At 42.3% G+C, this 22,141-nt stretch overlaps 1 protein-coding gene across 5 annotated transcripts in view; it reads right to left on the bottom strand.

The window, feature by feature from the left end:
* The window catches only part of OTOF (otoferlin), a 179,841-nt gene that overhangs the window by 67,702 nt on the left and 89,998 nt on the right, over positions 1 to 22,141 (bottom strand). For all 5 annotated transcript variants that reach the window (XM_027850472.1, XM_027850471.1, XM_027850474.1 and 2 more), the window contains 3 exons: positions 17,090 to 17,163; positions 1,709 to 1,835; positions 1,175 to 1,229 (listed from right to left, as the gene is read on the bottom strand). In XM_027850472.1, the coding sequence (XP_027706273.1) occupies positions 1,175 to 1,229; positions 1,709 to 1,835; positions 17,090 to 17,163 (256 nt within the window). The remainder of the gene's footprint in view (positions 1 to 1,174; positions 1,230 to 1,708; positions 1,836 to 17,089; positions 17,164 to 22,141) is intronic.

Below are 22,141 nucleotides of genomic sequence, written 5' to 3'. Positions count from 1 at the left end.
CCTAGAGGTTTTTAAGTGGTGGCTGGTTGACCACTTGTCAGGAATGATAGAGAGAGGATCCTTGTTCAGGTATGGGTTGGACCAGATGGCCTGTGAGACTCCTTCCAGTCCAGAGATTTTATGATTCAATTCAATGCCATAAGCACTTATTAAGTGCCTACTATGTGTAAGGCATTGTTAGGGCCAGAAACAAAGACAAATATGAAATAGGGCCTGCCTTCAAGGAGCATCCATTTCTATAAAATCCTATGATTTTAAAGCACACTCCTTTCTGTTTTTTAGTATTGTATCAAGTCTAAGAGATGTTCTGCTCTCCCTCACAGCAACAGTAATAACTCATCCTTACAGAGTACTTAAAGGCTTCCAAAGCGCTTTCCTCACAACAATCCTATGAAGAAGGTATTACAAATATCCTTAGCCCCATTTAAAGAGGAGGGTACTGACGCTCTGAGCAAGTGTCTGAAGTGGGATTCAAACCAAAATCTTCTGACTCCAAGTCCAACATCCAACCCATTACTCTATGCTGCCTCTTTTAAGTTATAGGATGTCATAATTAGTAGGGACTTGAGAGATCATTTAGATGAGGGAATTGAGACCTGGAGTGCTGGCTTGCCCAAGATCACTACAACTATTTGGGGGTAGACCTCTGTCTTATCTAGTGGCTAGGTGGCACAGTGGGTAGAGTGCCAGGCCGAGAGCCAGGAAGACTCACATTCCTGAATTCAAATCTGGCCTCAGACACTTACTAGCTTACCTAGCTAACCCTGTTTACCTCTGTTTCCTCGTGTAAAATGAGCTAGAGAAGGAAATGGCAAACCACTCCAGTATCTTTGCTAAGAAAACTCCAAATAAGGTCATGAAGAGTCAGACACAACTGAAATGATTCAACAACAGCAAATCTACCTTATCCACTAACCAAACATTTCTATGTCAGCATGTGACAGGACCAATTTTTCCTACATCCATCTAGGTAGTTAAAGCAGATTAAAAAATAGCAAATGATCGTGACAATTTATATCAACAAATGCCTCCATTTCTCCCAACTCCTCCTCTGACTGCTAGATCATAAGGACACAACTACTATGACCCTGCACATAGCCTGTGAACCTATAGAGCTGGTTGAACTCAAAAGAATCCAGGTCTGAGAGACATTTGAGTTCAGATCCCAACCTACCTGGTAATCCATGGGCCGCCCGGCACTTGGCTCCATCTTAATGTCAGGCTTGGACCTGAGGGGAAGAAATGCACACTCCTCAGTGATCTGGCTTGGTCTGGAGAGGGAAGGGAGCCCGATAAAAGCTCTGGAGGCTCATAGGTTCTGCAGCCAACTTTGTTCTGCCCTCCCATAGGCAATGGGTTGTGGATGGGGGTGGAGTTGAAAATAAATAAAAGATGATCATAGATTCAGAGATAGATGAGATCTTAGAAGACATTGAGTCCAATCCCCAGATTTTGCACAGGTGAAAACTAAGGCCCATAGAGGTTGAATAACTTTAGCAAGGTCACAGATATCGAATGGCAGAGCTAAGATTTAAACAGAGGTCCTTTGCCTCCACTCCAACACTCTTTCCATTGAACCGTGGTGAATGGTCTGAGCAGGGTCCAGGCACTTGATTCCTCACCAGCCCAAGTCTTGGTAAAGCCTGATAAAGTCTATTGCCCGCTGGTGATTGAGGTTCATTGGGCAGAGGGGTGATTCTCCTCTCACCTCTTATTGGAGACATTGGTAGTAAGTGCAGTGACAGAGGCCAAGGAGATAGAGTCCGGGTCCAGGCCATCCCCAAGACAAATGGCCAGGCGGTCAAGGTCCTCCATTTCAAGTACAGCTGGCTCATCTGGTGGAAGAACAAGGACAGTTAAGAGGCAGGAATGATAGGATTCCTGGGATTTCTTACAATAGTCATTGCTTATCAAATGAAATAAAGAAAGGATTGATTCTGAAGAGCCAACTAGAGAGAGAGTATTTCATTCCAACCAGCATCAACTTCCCCCAAATCTATCAATCAATTAATCAAAGAGTATTTATTAAGAGGATAGCTAGGTGGTGCAATGGACAGAGTGCTGGGCCTGGAGTCAAGAAGACTCATCTTCCTGAGTTCAAATCTGACCTCAGACACTTACTAGCTGTGTGACTCTGGGCAAGTCACTTAACCCTGTTTGCCTCAGTTTTCTCATCTATAAAATGAGCTGGAGAAGGAAATGGCAAACCACTCCAATATCTCTGCCAAGGAAACCCCAAGTAGGGTCACGAAGAGTTGGACACAACTGAAAAAAAAAAGACTTAACAACAAAATTAATTAAGAGTCTTCTGTGGGCCTGGCACTGTGCTAGGCACTGGGGATACAAGTTCAAAGAATGAAGTATTCTCTACTCTAAATGAGCTTAAATTCTAATGGTGGCAACAGGTACATATAAAAATATCTAGACTCCCCATTGTCTCTAGGATAAAATACAAACTCCCTTGCTTGGCATTTAAAGCCCTTTACAATCTGACTCCAGGCCACTTTCCAGGCTGACTACACTTTGTTCTCCCTCATGCCTTCTTGCCTTCTTGCTCTTAGTAGTAGTATTGCTGGATCAAAGGGTATGCACTGTTTTATAGCCCTTTGGGCATAGTTCCAAATTGCTCTCCAGGATGGTTAGATCAGTTCATAACTCCACCAACAGCTAGTGTCCCAATTTTTCCACATCCCCTCCAACATTTATCATTTTCCTTTTCTGTCATATTAGCCAATCTGATAGGGATGACCACCTTCATGTCTTGATATGGGCTGTCCCCTATGCCTAAAATGATTCACTTTGTTATCTCCTTCTCTTGGAATGCCCAACTCCCTTCAAGATTCAATGAAATGTCAAATTCTTGAGCAATTTGGAACTATGCCCAAAGGGCAATCAAACTGTGCAGAGCCTTTGATCTAGTGATACCACTACTAGATCTGTGTACCAAAGAGATCCTAAAAAAAGGAAAATGACCTACATGTACAAAAATATTTATAGCAGCTCATTTTGTGGTGGCAAAGAATTAGAAATTGAGGGGATGCCCATCAAATGGGGAATGGCTGAACAAGTTGTGGTGTGTGAATGTAATGGGATACTATTGTGCTATAAGAAATGATGAGAAGGCAGATTTGGAAAGATTTACATGATCTGAAGCAAAGTGAAATGAGCAGAACCAGGAGAACATTGTACCTAGTAACAGCAACACTGTGGGATGATCAACTATGAATGACTCAGCTCTTCTCAACAATAGAATAATCCAAGTCAGTTTCAAAGGACTCATGAAGGCAAACACAGCAATTGTTTTGAAAAAGATATGGGGGCTTTAATGGACTGCAAGCTCAATATAAGACAGCAGTTGGTATGGAAGCTGAAAAACAAGCTAATATTATCTTGGTCTTCATTAAGAAGGGCACAATTTACAGGAATACAGAAATGGTAGATAGTAACATTGTATTCTGCTCTCATCAGCCCTCATCTGGAGTGTTTTGTTCAGTTCTGGGTTTCATAGTTTAGGAATGATATTGATAAGTTGGAGGGTATCTAGAGATGGACAACCAGGATAGTGAAGGGCCATGAGTCCATGACATATGGGGATCAGTTGAAGAAATGGGGTATGCTTAGCCTAGAGAAGAGAAGACTTAGGGGAGACATGAGAGCAATCTTCACGTGTTTGAAAGGCTGTCATAGAGACGAAGTCAGTTTCAAAGTACTCATGATGGAAAATGCTATCTACATCCAGAGAAAGAATTGATGAAGTCAGAATGCAGATTAAAGCATACTATTTTCACTTTCTTTTTTTGTGTAGCAGGGCTAGAAAGTGAAAATAGTAAGCTTTAATTTCCATTCTGACTTCATCAATTCTTTCTCAGATGTTAAAAATTGTCTAAAAAATTATTTAAAAAAAGAAATACCACCTCCTTCAAGAGATCTTTGGTTATTAGTGCCCTCTCTTCTGAATGTCCAGTGGGAAGAGGGCTGAATTTAGAATTAAAGCACCTGGGTTTAAATCCCAGCTCTGCCACTTTTTACTTGGGTGACCTTGTGCAGGCCATGACCTCTTTGGGTCTCAGGTTCTACATTTGTGAAATTAGAAGGTTAGACTTTATTGGCCTTACATCTGTGAATCTGTGATCCTATAATCATTTGCATTTATTTCTGTGTATTTTGTATTTATTTATTCATGAAAAAGCTGTATACTTCCAGTAGAATGTAAGCTCCTTGAGGGCAGGGAATTATGCTTGTTTAACAGGGCACTGGATAGCATGGCTGCTGGTGGATAGAGGTTCATGTGTCTCCCTCCCAGCATCCCTGGAGCCATGAGACTGGCCTGTGAGATGATTTGCCCTAAATCTTGTGGGAGCAGATATTCTCTCCAGTGCTCTCTTAGATTCTTGGAGTCAAACACATTGCCAGGTACAGAGATATTTGTTGAATTGAATTGCATGTTTGTTTGTTGAATTGAATTGGATCATTTGGACCAATCTATGTTGAAATGAATTAGATCAATTTGACTAATTTTTGAAGTGTGTGGCCATGCCCACCTGGGAAGAATTAGCTGACCTGCCACACCCATACAGCAATGTGCACATATTTGACTCAGGTCAAGGCCAGTCTTATGTCATTTTCTACTATATTCTTCAACATTTTTTAGGTTTATTTGTTTTGTTTTGTTTTGTCTTAAATCCAGCAATCACTTGCCATTACTACCATTATGTACTGGAAAAATATCAAAGAAAAATCTACCTGCTGGGAGCTGGTTGACTGATAGAATGGTGGGAGATCAGTGCAGTTTGGGAGTATTGTATCTACTCCCTCTCCCTCTCCCCCACATCATCATGCAATTCTACCCAGGGAGCTATCAGAGGGCAAACCTGCCTGCCACCAAGAAGTGGTCCATCACTTGACCTTCATCCTAGTCTAGACTGGCCCTGCCCCATCTTCTTTCATATGGCCTATCTCTTCTTGACTTTTCAGGGTTGTTAAGGCCCAAGCTATTGTGAATTTAGGAATCACTCCAAATGTTGCCATTATGGCAGAGAGAAGGCAGGGATTCAGTGTGGTATAGGTGAAAGAGTCAGAGGGCCTGAGTTCAAATTCTTGCTTTGTCACTTACTACCCATGTGACTTTAGGCATCACTTCTTCCTGAATCCCAATTTCATCTTCTATAAAATAATGAGGCTGGAGTAATTTGTCTCTAAGGTCTCTTCTAGATTTAAATGTACAGTATGATTATATGACCACCATAGATGCCATGCCACCACTGTGGTAGTTAAAACAAGGCTCTCTCCATTCTGCACTAATGATCCCAAAGAACAAGTCTTTGTGGTCTAATGAGGGAAATCCTGCAAGTACTAGCTTAGACTGAATCTGTTCTTATTGATCCCAACAGCATCCAAGATTGGTTCTCTGGCAGAGAATGATCCAGCTACCACATGTGATTTAGGGAAAGTTGGCTTCTATTATACTCTTATTTTTTTCACTTTTTAACAAAAATTATTTATTTTTAGTTTTCAACATTTACTTCCACAAGATTTTGAGTTCCAAATTTTCACCCCATCTCGCCCCTTCTCCCACCCCAAGATGGCATGCATTCTGAATATCTCTTCCCCTAGTCTGCCCTCCCTTCTAGCTCTCCCCCACTTCTCTTATTCCCTTCCCCTTTTATTTTCCTGTAGGGCAGGATAGATTTCTGTACCCCATTTCCTGTATTTCTTATTTCCCAGTTGCATATGAAAACTTTTTTTTTAAACATGTGTTTTTAAAACTTTGGGTTCCAAATTTTCTCCCTTCCTCCCTCCCCACCCACCCTCATTGAAAAGGCAAGCAACTCAATATAGGTTATACATGCAATTATGCAAAGCACTTCCATAGTAGTGCTGTGAAAAACAAACTCTATTTCCCTTAATGCTATCCTGCCCCCCCATTTATTCTATTCTTTCTTTTGACCCTGTCCCTCCTCAGAAGTGTTTGCTTCTGATTACCCCCTTTCCCAGTCTGTCCTCCTCTCCATCATTCCCCTGCTCTGTTGTCCCCTTCTCCCCCTGTTTTCCTGTAGGGTAAGACAGATTTCCATACCCAATTGAGTGTGTATGTTATTCCCTCAAGTCAAATCCTATGAGAATAAGATTCACTCATTCCCTCACACCTTCCCCCATTTCCCCTCCACTGTAAGAGCCTTTTCTTTTCTGTTTTTTTGTGAGATAATTTACCCCATTCTACCTCTCCCTTTCTCCTTCTTCCAGTATAATCCTCTCTCACCCCTTAATTTTATTCTCCAGATATGACCACTTCATCTTCAACTCATCCTGTGCCCTTTCTCTCTCTCTCTCTCTCTGTATATATATATACACATATATACATACATGTAATTTTTTCCTTCCAACTACCCTAATAATAACAAAGGTCTCATGAGTTAAAAATATCATCTTTCCACGCAAGAATGTAAATAATTCAACCTTAATAAGTCTCTTATGATTTCTCTTTCCTGTTTCCTCTTCATTTTTCACATGAGTCTTGTATTTGAAAGTCAAATTTTCTATTCAGCTCTGGTCTTTTCATCAAGAATGCTTGAAAGTCCTCCATTTCACTGAATGACCATTTTTTCCCCTGCAGGATTACACTCAGTTTTGCTGGGTAGGTGATTCTTGGTTGTAATCCTATCTCCTTTGCTCTCCGGAATATTATATTCCATGCCCTGTGGTCCCTTAATGTAGAAGCAGCTAAATCTTGTGTTATCCTGATTGTGTTTGCACAATACTTGAATTGTTTCTTTCTGGCTGCTTGTAATGTTTTCTCCTTGACCTGGGAACCCTGGAATTTGGCTACAATATTCTTAGGAGTTTTCCTTTGGGGATCTCTTTCAGGAGGAGATTGGTGGATTCTTTCAATTTCTATTTTACCCTCTGGTTCTAAAATATCAGGGCAGTTTTCCTTGATAATTTCTTGAAAGATGATGTCTAGGCTCTTTTTTTGATCATGGCTTTCAGATAGTTCAATAATTTTTAAATTCTCTCTCCTGGATCTATTTTCCAGGTCAGCTGTTTTTCCAATGAGATATTTCACATTGTTTTCTAATTTTTCATTCTTTTGGACTTGTTTTACAGTGTCTTGATTTCTCATAAAGTCACTAGCTTCCAATTGCTCTATTCTAATTTTTAAGGAAGTATTTTCTTCAGTAAGCATTTGGACTTCCTTTTCCATTTGGCCAATTTTGCTTTTCAGGGCATTCTTCTCCTCATTGGCTTTTTGGACCTCTTTTGCCATTTGGGTTAGGCTATTTTTTAAGGTGTTATTTTCTTCAGTATTTTTTTGGGTCTCCTTCAGCAAGCTGTTGATTTGTTTTTCATGATTTTCTTGCATTACTCTCATTTTTCTTCCCAGTTTTTCCTCTACTTCTCTTACTTGCTTCTCAAAATCCCTTTTGAGCTCTTCCAAGGCCTGGGACTGATTCACATTTTTTCTTGGAGGCTTTGGATGTAGGAGCTTTGACTTTGTTGTCTTCTTCTGGTTGTATGTTTTGACCTTCTTTGTTACCAAAAAAATATTCTATGGTCTGACACTTCTTGAGAGGTTTGCTCATGATCCCAGCCAATTACTTGAGTCATAAACTCTTTATTAAGGTAGAGGTCTGCTTCCAATGTGGAGAATGTACTGTCCCAAGCTTCAGGGGTTTGTACAGCTGTTTTCAGAGATACTTCTAGGGACCTGTAAATTTTCAGTTCTTCCAAAGTGGTATGATAAGGGGTGAGGTGTTTACTCCTTTCCTGGCCTGGTCTCTGGTCTGTGAGTGACCACAAGCACTCTTTTCTGTCTTGGAACTGTGAGGAGGATTTCCTCTCCACCACCACTACAAGCTCCACCATGCCAGAGCTCCTCCTCGCCCCAGGACCACCACTCAGAACTGTGACCCAGAATCCAAGCACAGGCAAAGCAAGAGATTCCTGCCTTGGCACTGGCAAAGAGATCCTTGCAATCCCTCTTTGATCAGCCACCCAATTCCCCCTCAGTCTGTAGGCCGGAAGCTCCAGAAGCAGCTGCCACCCTGGGCCCCACCTGGGAACTGGGGCTGAGACCTAGCTTCTCTCTCACCACAGAAACAGACTTGTCCCACTGACCTTCTAGGTTGTCTTTGGTGTTCATGGGTTGAGAGGTCTGGAATTCACCACAGCTGCCCATGATTCGGTCCTCTGAGGCCTGTTCCAGGTTTCCTGGGGCCTGCACGCCCACGCCAAACTGCACTCCTCTCCCCACCCAGTGCGATATACCTTTCTGATCAACTATCCAGGTTGGCTTGGGCTGGAAATTTGTTTCACTCTGTCTTTTTGTGGGTTCTGCTGCTTTAGAATTTGTTTAGAGCCATTTTTGTAGGTATTTGGAGGGGTTTGGGGGAGAGCTCAAGCAAGTCACAGCTTTCACTCCGCCATCTTGGCTCCACCCCCCACCTTCTTCCATTACACTCTTGACTCTACCCAGTCACCCATACGTCACCTCCAGTGCCCAGCTGGATCTCATACCAGAGTTCCCTGTCCAACATCAAGATGATTGGGATGGATTTAATAAGTGCTTGTTAACTGATAATTGATTTAGTATAGTAAAGGCAGAGATGTAGCCCCCATGTAGGTTATTCAGTTTGTAGGAACCTCGTTCTGAGTCAGCCAGAGCTACTCATACGCCACACCAGTGATGACATGTTCGAAGAGTTTGAGAATCAATGGCCATCTAGTCCAATGTAGATACCTCAAAGGAATCTCCATTATAAAACACTTGACAAGTGGTGATCCAGCCTCTGCTTGAAGAACTCCAAGGAAGAGGAATCCATCTCCACTCTAGGCAGCCTTTTCCACTTTGGGAGAGCTCTAATTCTTAGGAAGAACTTCCTAAAAATTTGTCACTTTTGCAATATCCAACCGTGGCTCCTAGTTTTGCCATCTGGAGCCAAAGCAAACAAGTTTGACCCTTCATTCCTATGATAGCCTTTCAAACACGTGAAGACTGCTCTCATGTCTCCCCTAAGTCTTCTCTTCTCTAGGCTAAACATACCCCGTTTCTTCAACTGATCCCCATATGTCATGGATTCATGGCCCTTCATTATCCTGGTTGTCTGTCTCTAGATACCCTCCAACTTATCAATGTCATTCCTAAACTATGAAACCCAGAACTGAACAAAACACTCCAGATGAGGTCTGATGAGAGCAGAATACAATGGTACTCTCTACCATCTCTGTATTGCTATAAATTTTGCCCTTCTTAATGAAGACCAAGATAATATTAGCTTGTTTTTCAGCTTCCATATCAACTGCTGTCTTATATTGAGCTTGCAGTCCATTAAGGCCCCCAGATCTTTTTCAAAACAATTGCTGTCTACCTTTGCCTTCCCCAACTTATGCTTGGGAAGTTGATGTTTTGTGCTAGAGGTCAAGAATTGATATTTATCTCTATTGAATTCCATCTTATTAAATTCCGCCTGAAGCTCTGAAACAAAGATGTCAAACACATGGCCTGCAAACCGGCTTATAACCATAATGCTCTAGACTATATTAGAGCCAGATTAAAATGAAATTGGGAAATATTTAGCAAAATAAATAAAAATACAATAGAAGATAGATAATGTTAATATATGGTTTTCTAAGTCAATATGCAAACCTTGGGTTTCTTATGTATGTTTAGTGACCCCCATTTCTATTAGAGTTTGATACCACTGATCTAACCTGTCCAGATCCTTTTGGATCCTAGCTTTGTCACTTGGTTAGGTTTCCCTATCAGTTTTGTATTATCTGCAGATATGATGAACATACCATCTCCATTTTGATTCAAATCATTGACAAAAATGTTAGTACATGATCAAGCACAGATCCCTGGAGCACTCCACTGGAGACTTCCTGTTATAGTGACAAGGAACTGTTAATAACTGCTCTTTGAGTCTCTCCATCCAACCAGTTCTGAATCCATTTGATCATATTATTGTCTAATCTGTATCTCTCTATCTTTTGTATGAGAATAATATAAGATAACTTTAACAAAAGCTTTGAGAAAATCCAGGTAAGTTATTTCCTCAGCATTTCCCTTATTTCCTGTTTAGAAATTCTGTCAAAAAAGGAAATAAGCTTAGTCTGGCATGACCCTGTTCTTGATGGGATGTCCCTGTGGGAGCCTTAGGCAAAGAACCAGAAGAAGGAGTTTGTTCACCTTTCCTCTTCCCCTGCTGGAACCCTGGTACTATTCATTAATAAGAAAACTGGAGGTATATAGGTTCTGTCACAGTTCTAGGGCCTGGAACACCATCGCCATCTTGGAGTGATTTCCCTTATCCCTAGGGTCATTGATTTAGAGTTAGAAGAGACCTATTCAACCTGATTATTTTTACAGCTGAAGAAACTGAGCCTCAGAAAAGTTAATGGAACTCCCATTTTGTTGTTAACTAGTTGCCCTTCATATTGTCATATGACCTCTACCCTCTTCCTGGAAATTTCTTTGCATGGGTCTTGTACTTTATTTTCTTCGCATGTTATTTCCATCCTAATAAAATGTAAGGTCCTTGATGATGGGGATTGATTCATTTTTGCCTTCCCATCCTCAGCTCTTAGTACAGTGCCTGGCACAAAGCAGGCACTTTATAAGTATTTATTTAATTGAATTAAATACCTTGGGGTCATATAATCATAGTTTTTAAAGCTGGAAGAGATCTAAGAGATCACTGAATCCAACCATCTCATTTTATAGATGAGGAAACTGAGGCATAGAATAGTTAACCAGCTTGCCCAGGGCCACACAACTAGCAAGTATCTGAGGCCTGATTTGAGCCCAGGTCTTTTTGATTTCAAGTCTATTGCACTATCCACAATGTTGTTCACAGTCATATAGGTACTAAGAGGCAAAGACAGGGTTAGAATCCAGGTCCCTAACATGTAAATCTGCTGTTCTTTTCACTGCCACTATTAATATCTTATCTGATGAATCACTGGTCAGAGATAGTGGTATTTACAAATAATACTATGACTCATGCAGCCTGGTCTGGATCTATGGTGATCAGTAGAGGACAGCATTCCAGACCTACAGTATAAAAAATGGTATTTGGGGTATCCAGTGCCCTTTCAGTCTTCTAGGGGCTGACGAATTAATCCCATGTTTCAAGATTTACTAGAACAGAGTGGTGATGGTTTAACCTGATGTTATCCTCATTTAATTTTAGAATCCTATGCAGCTTGGCAAACTGGTCCAAGATGCCCTCTGGAGCCTACATAAAGATCCGCTAATTGCCAAATTGGAGAAATCCTAGCATGAGAGTACATGGAGCACGTGAGATGCATGGTAATGTTGGGGTGATAGGAATGGATCCATGCAAAATTAAGGCCATATTATCCTGGAGGGTCCCATGACAGACCAGCAGCAATCTGTGGACATAGCTGCTGCTTCGTCCCTAGGTTGTCCCTCTGGATGTTGCTTTTCATTTGTCTTAACTAAAAAGTGCCAAGACTTCCCAAAGATGCCTGAGAAGGAGAGCCCTTTCTAGAAGAAATGACTTACCTCATCCCCTACCTTAATGGATCCAGAACTGTTGAAACAGGTCTGAAACCAGGAGACTGATACATGTAGACACTATCTTCTCACATACCACAGAGACTTCTCCTCTATGCCCTAACCCTGCGTGTATTTTTCCCTCAAGGTGACCCGAGTAGAAAAGAATTTTGCCATCTGGGTGGAGATACTTACAACCAAAGGTACATGTGAAGCATCATGGCACCAACCCACTTGGACACAGTCCACCATCATTGCCCACACTGTTCATAGAGGACCTCCAGACCACCTGACAAGTCAATCTACTGTAGATCTAAGGGATCTTTTTTTTTTTTAGTAGTTCAGCTTTGTCATCACCTATAATCATTTCATTCACCTGATCAATAAACTCCAATGTCTCCCTATTGCCTTTAAATCAAGTATAAACTCTTCTGTTGAACATTTGAAACCCTTCACTGGCCTCAGCTTACTTTTCCAGCCTTATTTCTCACTATTCCCCCTCATGCACTCTATGCATCAGCCAAGCTGGGCTTCATTTTGCTTTTCACACACGATTTGCCTCCCACTTCATGCCTTTTCACTGGCTTTCCCCATGCCTGGAATGCACCCCTTCCTCACTTAGTCCCACTCTATCTCTTATTCTCCTTCAAAGCTCAACTCAAGCCCCACCTTCCACAGGAAGCCTTCCCAACTTCCAGGAGCTAGTGCCAGCCCCCCTCCAAATTGCCTTGTAAATATCTTATATAGACTTATATATGTACATGTAGTCTCCCCCAACAGAATATAAGGTTTATGAAAGCAGTAGCTGTCTTAGTTTTTTTTTTGTATTCCCAGTACCTGGAATACAGGAAGTACTTAGTAAATGCTTATTGACTGGATTTCCCAACATTGCAATTTGTGGGCAACTTGAATTTGGCCACTTGATTGATAGATCAATCACCCTGACAAGCTCTTCTACAAAACTTTCAATCACAGAATTTTGAAACATTATTCTTTTTTTTTTTTTTTGCGAGGCAATTGAGGTTAAGTGATTTACCTAGGGTCACACAGTTGAAATGTATGAGGCCAGATTTGAACTCAGGTCGTCTTGAATGTAGGGACGGTGCTCTATCCACTGTGCCACCAAGCTGCCCCACAACCACAGAATTTTGACCAGCTCTGTTAGTTAATGGGACACCTGGACTCAAGACTAATGATCTGCCCTCTGAGCTGGCATGGCATTCACGCCCAAGTTGGTCTTGGGTGGACTCCTAGACCTCTACTTGCACATGTTCATCCTTCCAGGCTAGATTTGATGGGCAGAGCTCTCCGTCTGTGCAATTACAGTCTGGTGCTGGGTCCCTGGGGCCTATTTGAGACTCTCCATCACCAGCACTTCTGGTGGCTGCTACTGCTAGGATGTTGAGTCACATGAAATCTATACCTGGGCCAAGGACTCTGGGTTGCCATAAAGATTAGATCTTATCATAGACTCACTCCCATTGCAGGGGCATAATGCCATCCTTGTGATCTGAGACATCCTAACCAAGATTATTCAGTTCTATAATACTAGGTCAGTTCCTTGTTTTGTTATGGAGATTTGCATGACCCATCTCCACATGGCACTGACTCTGTGTGGTCAGCCACTCATTGCTCATGGGGTGGTATGCTGTTGAAGAGGGTTGGACTACATGACCACTGAGGTTCCTTTGAACTGTCTCTCCCATTGCGGCCAAAGCCTGTGCCTGAAAGAAGTTTTTAGCCTCTATGACCTTCCTTGTCAGCCAGCTCTTCTTACATTTCTGGACCATTCTCTTCCCAGTCTCTCAAGCAAAGATTCATCTTTCCACAGCATTCCATCCCATGGAATTCTGGTATAACAATGTAATCTACTTGTTCTAGAGGAAAATATGAAACTGTACTGAGGCCACTAGAAATTTATGCTGTCTAATATCAACTGGATCCACCTTGCAATCTGACAATCTTTTCTATTTCCCTTTAATTCCCCTGTTCCATTTACCAGTCACAGTTTAACCTTCTCTTCTCTCCTCAAGTCTCCAAGACACCTCCTTCACACCTATCTTCTCAAGTGCAGACCTTGCCCTAGAGTTCACCAAAAATTGGGGTCATTTGCCAGAAAGTCCCTTTTCTTCCTTCCTTATCAAATCACATCGTTCAAATATCTTTCCCTAATATCTCTTCCTTCACTTTACTCTCTGACAAAGAGGTGGCCTAGAATCCCCCAGATTCTAGTGCCTTCCCCTCTAAGGCGACCTTACTTGTGCCCTGAATTTATCTTGTATGTACCAATGTATTGTACATGTTGGCTCCTCCATTAGAATAATGTAAGCTTTTGAAGGATAGGGACTGTTTCTGTTTTTCTCTTTGTCTCCCTAGCACTTAGCACACTGACTAGCACAGGTGTGGGGAACATGTGGCCCTGTAGGTCCTCAAGTGCAGCCCTTTGACAGAATCCAAACTTCACAGAACAAATCCCTTAATAAAAGGATTTGTTCTGTAAAAGACTTACACCCAAGGACCTAGAAAACCACATGTGGCCTGGAGGCTGCAGATTCTCCACTCCTGAACTAGTACCTACAGTAGTAAGTACTCAATAAATACTTGTTGATTCATTGATTGAGAGGCAGGAACAATATGCTGTTAAGGGTATCATTGTCTTATGGACTTCATAGTTCTTTATCCTAATAGATTTGTAAGGTCATAGGCCTTACATAGAGAGGACATGGGAGCTACCATACAATGGGGCCATCACAGAACTAGTAAACACCTATGCCACCCCATGAAACCATTGGTCCAAGGTAGTGTATTGCAGAGAGGGCTAGAGTTTGGTCCTATGGTCTAGTGGGGGGGTTGACTAGGTCAAGAAAGTGTACAGTGGGCACTGTCTGATTGCCACATAGTGTACCAGTGCTAGCTATATGTGAGACATGTAAACCTCTAACAAAATGATATCAGCTTTGGGGAAGCAATTTCAGTTAGACAAAATATCAGCTCCATGGCACTCTGCATTTTGAATTCCTGATCTTTGGCAGATTCTCTGGAATCTGAATTCTAGTTATTGACCTGGCCTGGATCATGTCTGCTCTCTTCCTAACTTGGGACTCACTTTCCCTGTCCTAGGTGAGAATTATCCCTGCATCCTGTCCAACAGCTTCCCAAAATGTCAGAGTAGTTTGTATTTGATCCTGGAAGTAATCAGGGGCTACTGGAGTTTGGTGAGTAGGGGAATGACATGAACAGACGTGAACTTTAGGAAAATCACTGTCAGCTGTGTGGAGGGAGGAAGGATTAGATTGGCTCTGCCTGGGACGGGGAATTACTATTCTGAGGGTGGAAACACAGGAGCCACCTTTGGACCTGGAATCAGTCATACTGGGCAGCAAAGGGACTGTCTAGAGGCTCTGAAGCATCTCCCAACGATAGCCAGAGAAAGGGAGCTTCACCTTGCCACACCCACTCTCCCTACTTTACCCATTCCTGTCCCCTCCGGTCTTTAGTCGTGTCTAATGGTTCCTTTTCCTTCCCAGATCCTCCTGTACTTTCAGAGTCTGGAGTTCACACCCTTCTTTTCCCTGGATTATCTATTAGCAATAAACCACTCCAGATTCCTAACTTCTTACCTTTCCCAAACTTTGTGTTTTTTGTAGGAAACAGGGACTAAACCTGTGATTTTATGGTACAGAGAATGCCCAGAGGAGAAAACTCCTTCCCCCAATGCAGGCTGTCACCTTCTGAGTCACATAGAGTTTTGGGTTTTTTTTTTTTTTTGGCAAGGCAATAGGGGCTAAGTGACTTGCCCAGGGTCACACAGCTAGTGAGTATCATGTGTCTGAGGCTGGATTTGAACTCAGGTCCTCCTGACTCCAAGGGCTGATGCTCTATCCACTTTGCCACCTAACTGCCCTTCACATAGAGTTTTAGAGAGTTGCTCAGCACCCAGGTTAAGTGACTTGTTCAGGGCTATATAGCCGTGTATCAGAGGCAAGACTTGAACTCAGGTCTTGCTGGCTCTGGAACTATTTCTCTATCCACTATACTACACTGTTTTTCTATTCACAGGAAATATGAATAATTGTCCCTCTTAATGCTGGTCCTAGGAGATTTCCTTGCAACTGTGACTCACAGAGGGGAGCATAAGTACATAACAAAGAAGGGATACGGTATGTAGACCTGCTGTCCTGGGAAGATTCATAGAATCCCAGACTCTCGGAGGCAACAAGGACCTTGGAGGCCGTCTAATTCAATATTTTTGACAAGTTGTTATCTAGTCTTCACTTGGAAAGCCCATTCATTCTATCTTTGTACAACTCTGACTCTTAGGAGAGAAGGATTTTCCCCCTGGCACTGAAACTAAATCTTCAGGATTTCAGAGTTGGAACCTCACCAGCCAGTCCATCTAGTCCAACCCATATCCCAGAAGAATCCCCGCTATAATACACCCAACAATTTCCAATCATTATTCCTAGCTCTTCCCTATGGAGCCAAACGGAATAAGTGTTTGGGAGGCTCTGAAAAAGAATCCCCAACTCAGTGGGTTTTCACAAAAAATCAAATCAACAAGCATTCATTAAGGACTGACAGTGAGCTTGGCACTGTGCTAGGCTCTAAAAATATAAAATACAAAACCAAGCAGTCCTTGACCTTGGGGAATCTTGGATTCTTCTGGGAGTACAAAGACAAGAATGAAAACAGTTCTTGCCTTCATTTTAAGTCATTCTACTGCTCATGAATTTTACATAGAAGGTTCAGTTAAAAAAAATTAAATGAGCATTGTAGACCCCCCCCCCCCTCCACTGCCAAAGAATCAGGCATAACCCCCAGCTATAGAGGAATTAAAGAATGCATGAAGGCATTTGGTGTTTACACCATGTATACTTCTCCCTATCCTTCCCAATAGACCTCACAGGCTAATGGGAAACCAATGAGTGAAAAAATATTTATTAAGCACTCATTATGAATCACTGGGGATACCAAAAGAAAAAATGGAGAGCCCCTGGTCTCAAGAAGCTCACATTCTACTGGGGCACACATCCAAATATGGTCACACTGCAACATTTGATTAAATGCTTACAAGAAAAAAACAAATCCAGCTTTTCAGCGTTGCTTTTTGGTTTCTTAAATTTAATGTTTTCTGGCATCTCAGTGAAGTTAGGGGAGGAGGGGAGGAAGAAAAGAACCCTTGAGGGAACAGAGGAAGAATGGCTGATTACATGAAATCTGTGTTATAAAAATTGGCAAATCCAGCAGTAACAGTGAAAGGGAGTGAGCTGTCTGTTTACTTCATAAGAAACTAGCTATGTTCTTCCACTCTAAGGAAATGCAGTCTTAGTTCACCACTCTTCAGCATTGTCTGCCCTGTTCCTAGAGGACTATACGTCTCATGAGGATTAATAAAAAAAAAAAAAACTTAGCCAATGGGGATAATGATTCTCCTCCACTGAGTTTGTATGAGGTCAATCCCAGGAGGTAAAACTTGGGGTTTGGGTAGAGTTGTACCCAGCCTGGTAAGGTGGGGGACAGTGGTCTGAGGGATAGGGGCTAGAAGGAGAGGAGAGCAGGGGTAAGCATCCTTACCTTGTCTCTGTTGCTCTTCCTTGTGGTGTCGGCTCTTGCCAAGTTTCATGGCAGAGAACACACTCCTTCCAGCTCTGAGAGGAGGCCCCAGGCACAGATGGAGTTGGAGATAGAAAAGAATAAAGAAACAAGCAGAAACACATGAGAGAAAACAAATGATTAAGTCATTCTCATAGTCTCTCTAGCACTCTTATCTCTCCTTCCATCTTCCGTCTTCCCTTTCCTCCCCAAAGCTTCTTCATTCAAGAGGACCTGAGTCTACAGAAATTTGGGGCTAAATGTCCCCCACTGAGAATTCACCCAGTTAAGCCACTGGGGCCACTGTCCCCCCAGTCCCTCTTTACATCTCCTAGGATGGAGTTGCGCCTGTGCAAGGACTCCAGCAAAAAGAGAACCTATCCCACCACCAAATATCGATCTTTTACCCAGAGCCAAACTTGAAACTAAGCTCTGTGTGCTGATTGGCCCCACATACAGCAACCTAAGAACCCCTTCCTTCCTCTGCACTCTGAGTCACTCGTGTCCCCCAACTTCCATCCCTGCAGCCCCCAAGTAGAGGGAGGGGAAAGGAAGGAAGAAGAGTGACCAGAAGGATTGAAAATGGCAGAGTCACTTGGAATGACAGAGAGGCCAAGATAGAAGACTGCTAAGAGAAACATGCATTCAGTCCACAGTCAGCCTTGGCTCCTGGAGGTCTAGCTAGGTGTAACTTTCTCTAATCCCTTTGCCTCTAGGCTTCTCCCTAGTTTCTGGTGGGGTATGAAGAGATTCCTTCCCCAAATCTGTCTTCCCTCCTCACCAATTCTGGGATGGCACCTAGGATGGGAACACTAAGGTCTAGGTGGTTCCTACCTTGTCTTGTTGCTCGATTAGGCTTTTCCCCCCCAGGTGAAGGGGGCTGAATTCCCTGGATTGTGGGCACAGGTTCTGATGTCCCCTCGTTGCTAGCAGCCGACTGACTCTATGGCCCTGGCGCCAGGAGGAGGAATGGGAGGTAGGAGAGGCAAAGTGCAGTATTCCATTACACCATCAATACTGAATGAGAAGGATATCTGAGCTGCCTCCATTTCCCATTCTCCCTTCTACTTTCCCTTCAGGAGACTGGATAGGGTGTGGCCCTATCATTCTGCAGACTCTGGATGGGGATAGGTTAGGAGGCTGCCTGGCCAGGCTCCCATGGAGTCATCCTCAGGTAGGAATCTTGGGATACCAAGACGGAAGGGCACTTGAATCATGTGGGCCTTGCTCAGTAAGGTGGAGCTCACCTTCCTTTTTAACAAAGAGGAAGTTTTCTGCCATCTAATCAATGAAGTTCCATTTCTACCACTCCATGCTTTCCTTGTTGGATAATTTGTATTTGTGTGTGTGTGTGTGTGTGTGTGTGTGTGTGTGTGTGTGTGTTTGTATGTATGAGTGTAGCTATCTGGGAGTGGAAGTGGCAAGGTGAATGGGGGAAGAGGAGAGAGGATTTCCTTGTAAGTAGCACCTATAGCTGGGAGCATTTTTGATGTTGCTGCTGTTTAGTTGGAGTTTTCTTTTCTTTTTCTTTTGGAGTTTTCTTGGCAAAGATACTGGAGTGGTTTTGCCATTTCCTTCTCCAGCTCATTTTACAGATGAGAAAACTGAGGCAATAAGGGTCAAGTGATGTGCCCAGGGTCACATAGCTCTTAAGTATCTGAGGCCGCATTTGAACTCAGGAAGATAAAGCTTCCTGACTCCAGGCCTGGCACTCTATCCACTGTACCACCTAGCTGTCCCCTGGGAACATATGTACATCAATCAATCCACTGTCCATCCATCCTCCAACAAGCATTTATTAAGCCTTCATTATGTGCTAGGCGCTGTGTCAAGCTTCCTTTTGTTTGCTTGCAGAGGGCTTTTGAAACTAAAGGAAGTGAACCTTGTACACAGAACCGATAAACCAAAACCTGAGTCACTTAGCCCATCCCTCCCTCCCAAACTGATCCTTGGACAAGAAAGTGAGAAACTGCTGTGTCCACCATAAATAAATTGAAAATGAACCTAATGGGGAAAAACGGATGCTAATGCAGATAGGCTGGAGTACCGGGCACTAGGGAGGGAGACCCTGTACAGGGTCCTGATTAGAATAGATCTGAGAGGTTTTTTTTTTCTTCTTTCCCCATCATTATTTAATTTTACTATTCTCACTAAATCCTGCTATCTTGGCATCTGAGAAAAGAAGAAAAGAACCAGTAAAAGGGAGGAAGAGAGAAGCTCAGTAATATAAAACCCAGTGGATTCGATGTTCTTTTTAAACTTTTTTTTTCTCCACAGGGAGAAGTAAGTACCACTTAAAGGAAACTGTTTACTTTATTACATGATGTTTCTCCCAGTAGAATATAAGATCCCTGAGAGCAGGATCTTGCTTTTTTTTTTTTTTTTAGTTTTCATATCCGCAGCTCCTAGCAGCACAATGACTGTCACAAAGTAGGTGCTTAATAAATGTTTGTTGATTGAATGAATATTCCTTGGCATACTGACTTAATTGCACTGGTCTATAGTTCTCAAAAAGCTGAGGTCCCATCCCAGCAGTCCTGATCGTTAACATGCAAGGGGGAAGTCTCTGAGCCTGAGCTCACACAATATAGCTAGGGCTATACTTTTAGCTCATATGCTAAACCCTATCCATTTTAAGATAGATGCCACTCTGAATAGTTCAGTGGCATCTGTCTAAGTTTGAAGAACTAGGACCTTTCAAATCTAGTGGAGGCATCAACACCTTTTGAAAGAGACTCTTAGTAATGCAAAAGTTAAATGACCTCTGCCCTCCTAATAAGCAAAATAAATAAAAGTGAACCCATACAAAGATATTCATCAACAAAACTTTATGTTCACCAACTATGTTAAAGGTATTGTGCTAGATAAAGTGGAGGCAGATACACAGATAGGCAAGAAATGGTCCCTGCCCTTCAAGAAGTTATGAGTGCTGAGAACTCATGACTTGGAAAGGCATCAGAACTCTTGGGTTGGTCACTTAGGCAGAATTTTGTTGATTCTCTTTTAGCTAAAGTCAGAGCCAAAGATCAAAATGGGTTTAAAAGACTCCAAATTTTTTGCTGAATTTAGGAAGCACTCATTAAGTCTCTTTGCAAATGGGAAGATTTTTTTTTGGTAGGCATTAAATCATGAGCTCTTAGAATCTTGGAGTTGAAACAGATCTTGGAGGTCATCCAGCCTAACCACTACTCAAATAATGAATACTGTCTGTAGCATCTCTAACAAGTCATCATCCTACTTCTGTTTGAACACTTCCAGTGACAGGGGCTGAGGCAGCCCATTCCATTTTTGGACAGCTTTAATGGTTAGGAAGTTTTCCCATTAATGTTGAACAAAATCTTCCTCTCTCTTACTTCTACCCATAGCTCCTAGTTCCTCCTTCCAGAGCCAGGAAATTAAAGTCATATTCTCTTCCAATAACAGCCCTTCAAGTATTTAAAAAATAACTAGCATAAGACTTCTCTTCTCTGGGCTAGACACTCTCAGTTTCTTCAAATGATTCTCACATAACTTGGCCTCAAGCCTCCCCTTGTCTGGAATGCTCATATGCTAGTGGCCTTTCTAAAATGTGGCACCCCAAATTGAGTACCATAATCTAGATATGGTCAGACTAGGGCAGAATATTGTAGGACTATCACCCCTCCCACCCCGCACCTGCCATTCTGAACATTTTGTCTTTATAAATGCAAGCTATGACTACCTCCTTTTTCTTGGCTTCCGCATCACTCTGCTGACTTCTTGGGTCCCTTAAAACTCCCACAGCTTTCACACAAAAATCTATTTCTAGCAGTGTAGGTGTGTGTCTGTCTAAAGACAGAGAGATCTAAATTCTAAACTTGGTTAATGACCACAAGCGAGAATAACCCCTGACAAATTCTAATTGGCATGCTCTTTGTCATTCCGTTATAGGGATGAACCTCTGTTCAATTAAATAAGATACCTTGTCTTTTTTTGGTCAAGTGTTATGTGAAAACCCATGTTGGGTTGAGCCTTCCTAGGAAATATAAGATCAGTGGAATCTCTAGAGACTTGGAAAATCAAACCTGTTCTTTCCACTCACAATTATGATAAGTTAAGGAAACTTCACTTCAAATAGGAAAATGGTTGTATTGGATAATGAATCATAAGATCATAGATGGAGAACTAGAAGGGACCTTAGAGAATATTGAGTCCAAACCCTTCATTTTAAAGATGAAGAGACTGAGGCCCAGAGAGGTTAAGTCACTTCCCCAGGGTCATACATCTAGTAAGTATCAGAGGTGGAATTTAAACCCAGATCTTTTCTGACTCCAAGTTTATTACTCTACCCATTATGCTATGCTGCTCAAAAAGCATAAACATGATCCTAATTGTTGAATTTGTTAGCAGTTGTTCCTTGTATGGTCCTTTGGTCTTCAGCTGTGATAGGCACGTCTGCCATTTACACATATCTACCGACAGAGGCATTGAGACTATGCTGAGATACTACTCACTGATAGGAAAAATAAGTTGGGTCTGACTGGGAGTCCACACAATTGGATTTAGTTCCTGGAAAATCCAAAAGACTTGCCTTGGGCTCAGTGGTCCAGTAAAAATAAATGATTTTATAGTAGCTCCTTTGAGAGGGGAAAAGATAACTTCCTCCAGGAAATGGATCCAGCAGGATTTCAAGCCCTGCTAATGCCAGGCTTCCTCTTATTCCACATTGGGCCCTCAGCACTTGGAAACAAGCCAGGATGGATTCCACAGCTCCATCTCTAGTGATTACTGAAGCTTGGGTTAGCCTAGCAGTAGTGGTGCTAATGGTGGGGAGTGAAGGGAGTGGAGGGAGAGAGTCTGTGCCCACAGGGCTTACACAGTAGAAATTCCAGGCTGCCTTGTACTACTAAATGATGTCTTTTTTAAAATGCCCTCAAGAGCTCTCCTTTTTGGACCACCTTCCATTCAGCTCTGTGGGGGGATAGGACTCTTTTCTGATTCATATAAGTTTCTTTGACAGATGCACCTGTAGAGACATTTTTATTTAAAAACCAAAACCAAAACCAAAACTCTGAC

The sequence above is a fragment of the Vombatus ursinus genome, unplaced genomic scaffold (genome assembly GCF_900497805.2).
Source record: "Vombatus ursinus unplaced genomic scaffold, bare-nosed wombat genome assembly UNPS02009062.1, whole genome shotgun sequence".
Lineage (NCBI taxonomy): Eukaryota > Metazoa > Chordata > Mammalia > Diprotodontia > Vombatidae > Vombatus > Vombatus ursinus.
Note: the sequence above shows the minus strand (reverse complement) of the source record. Positions and strands in the feature narration are given on the sequence as shown.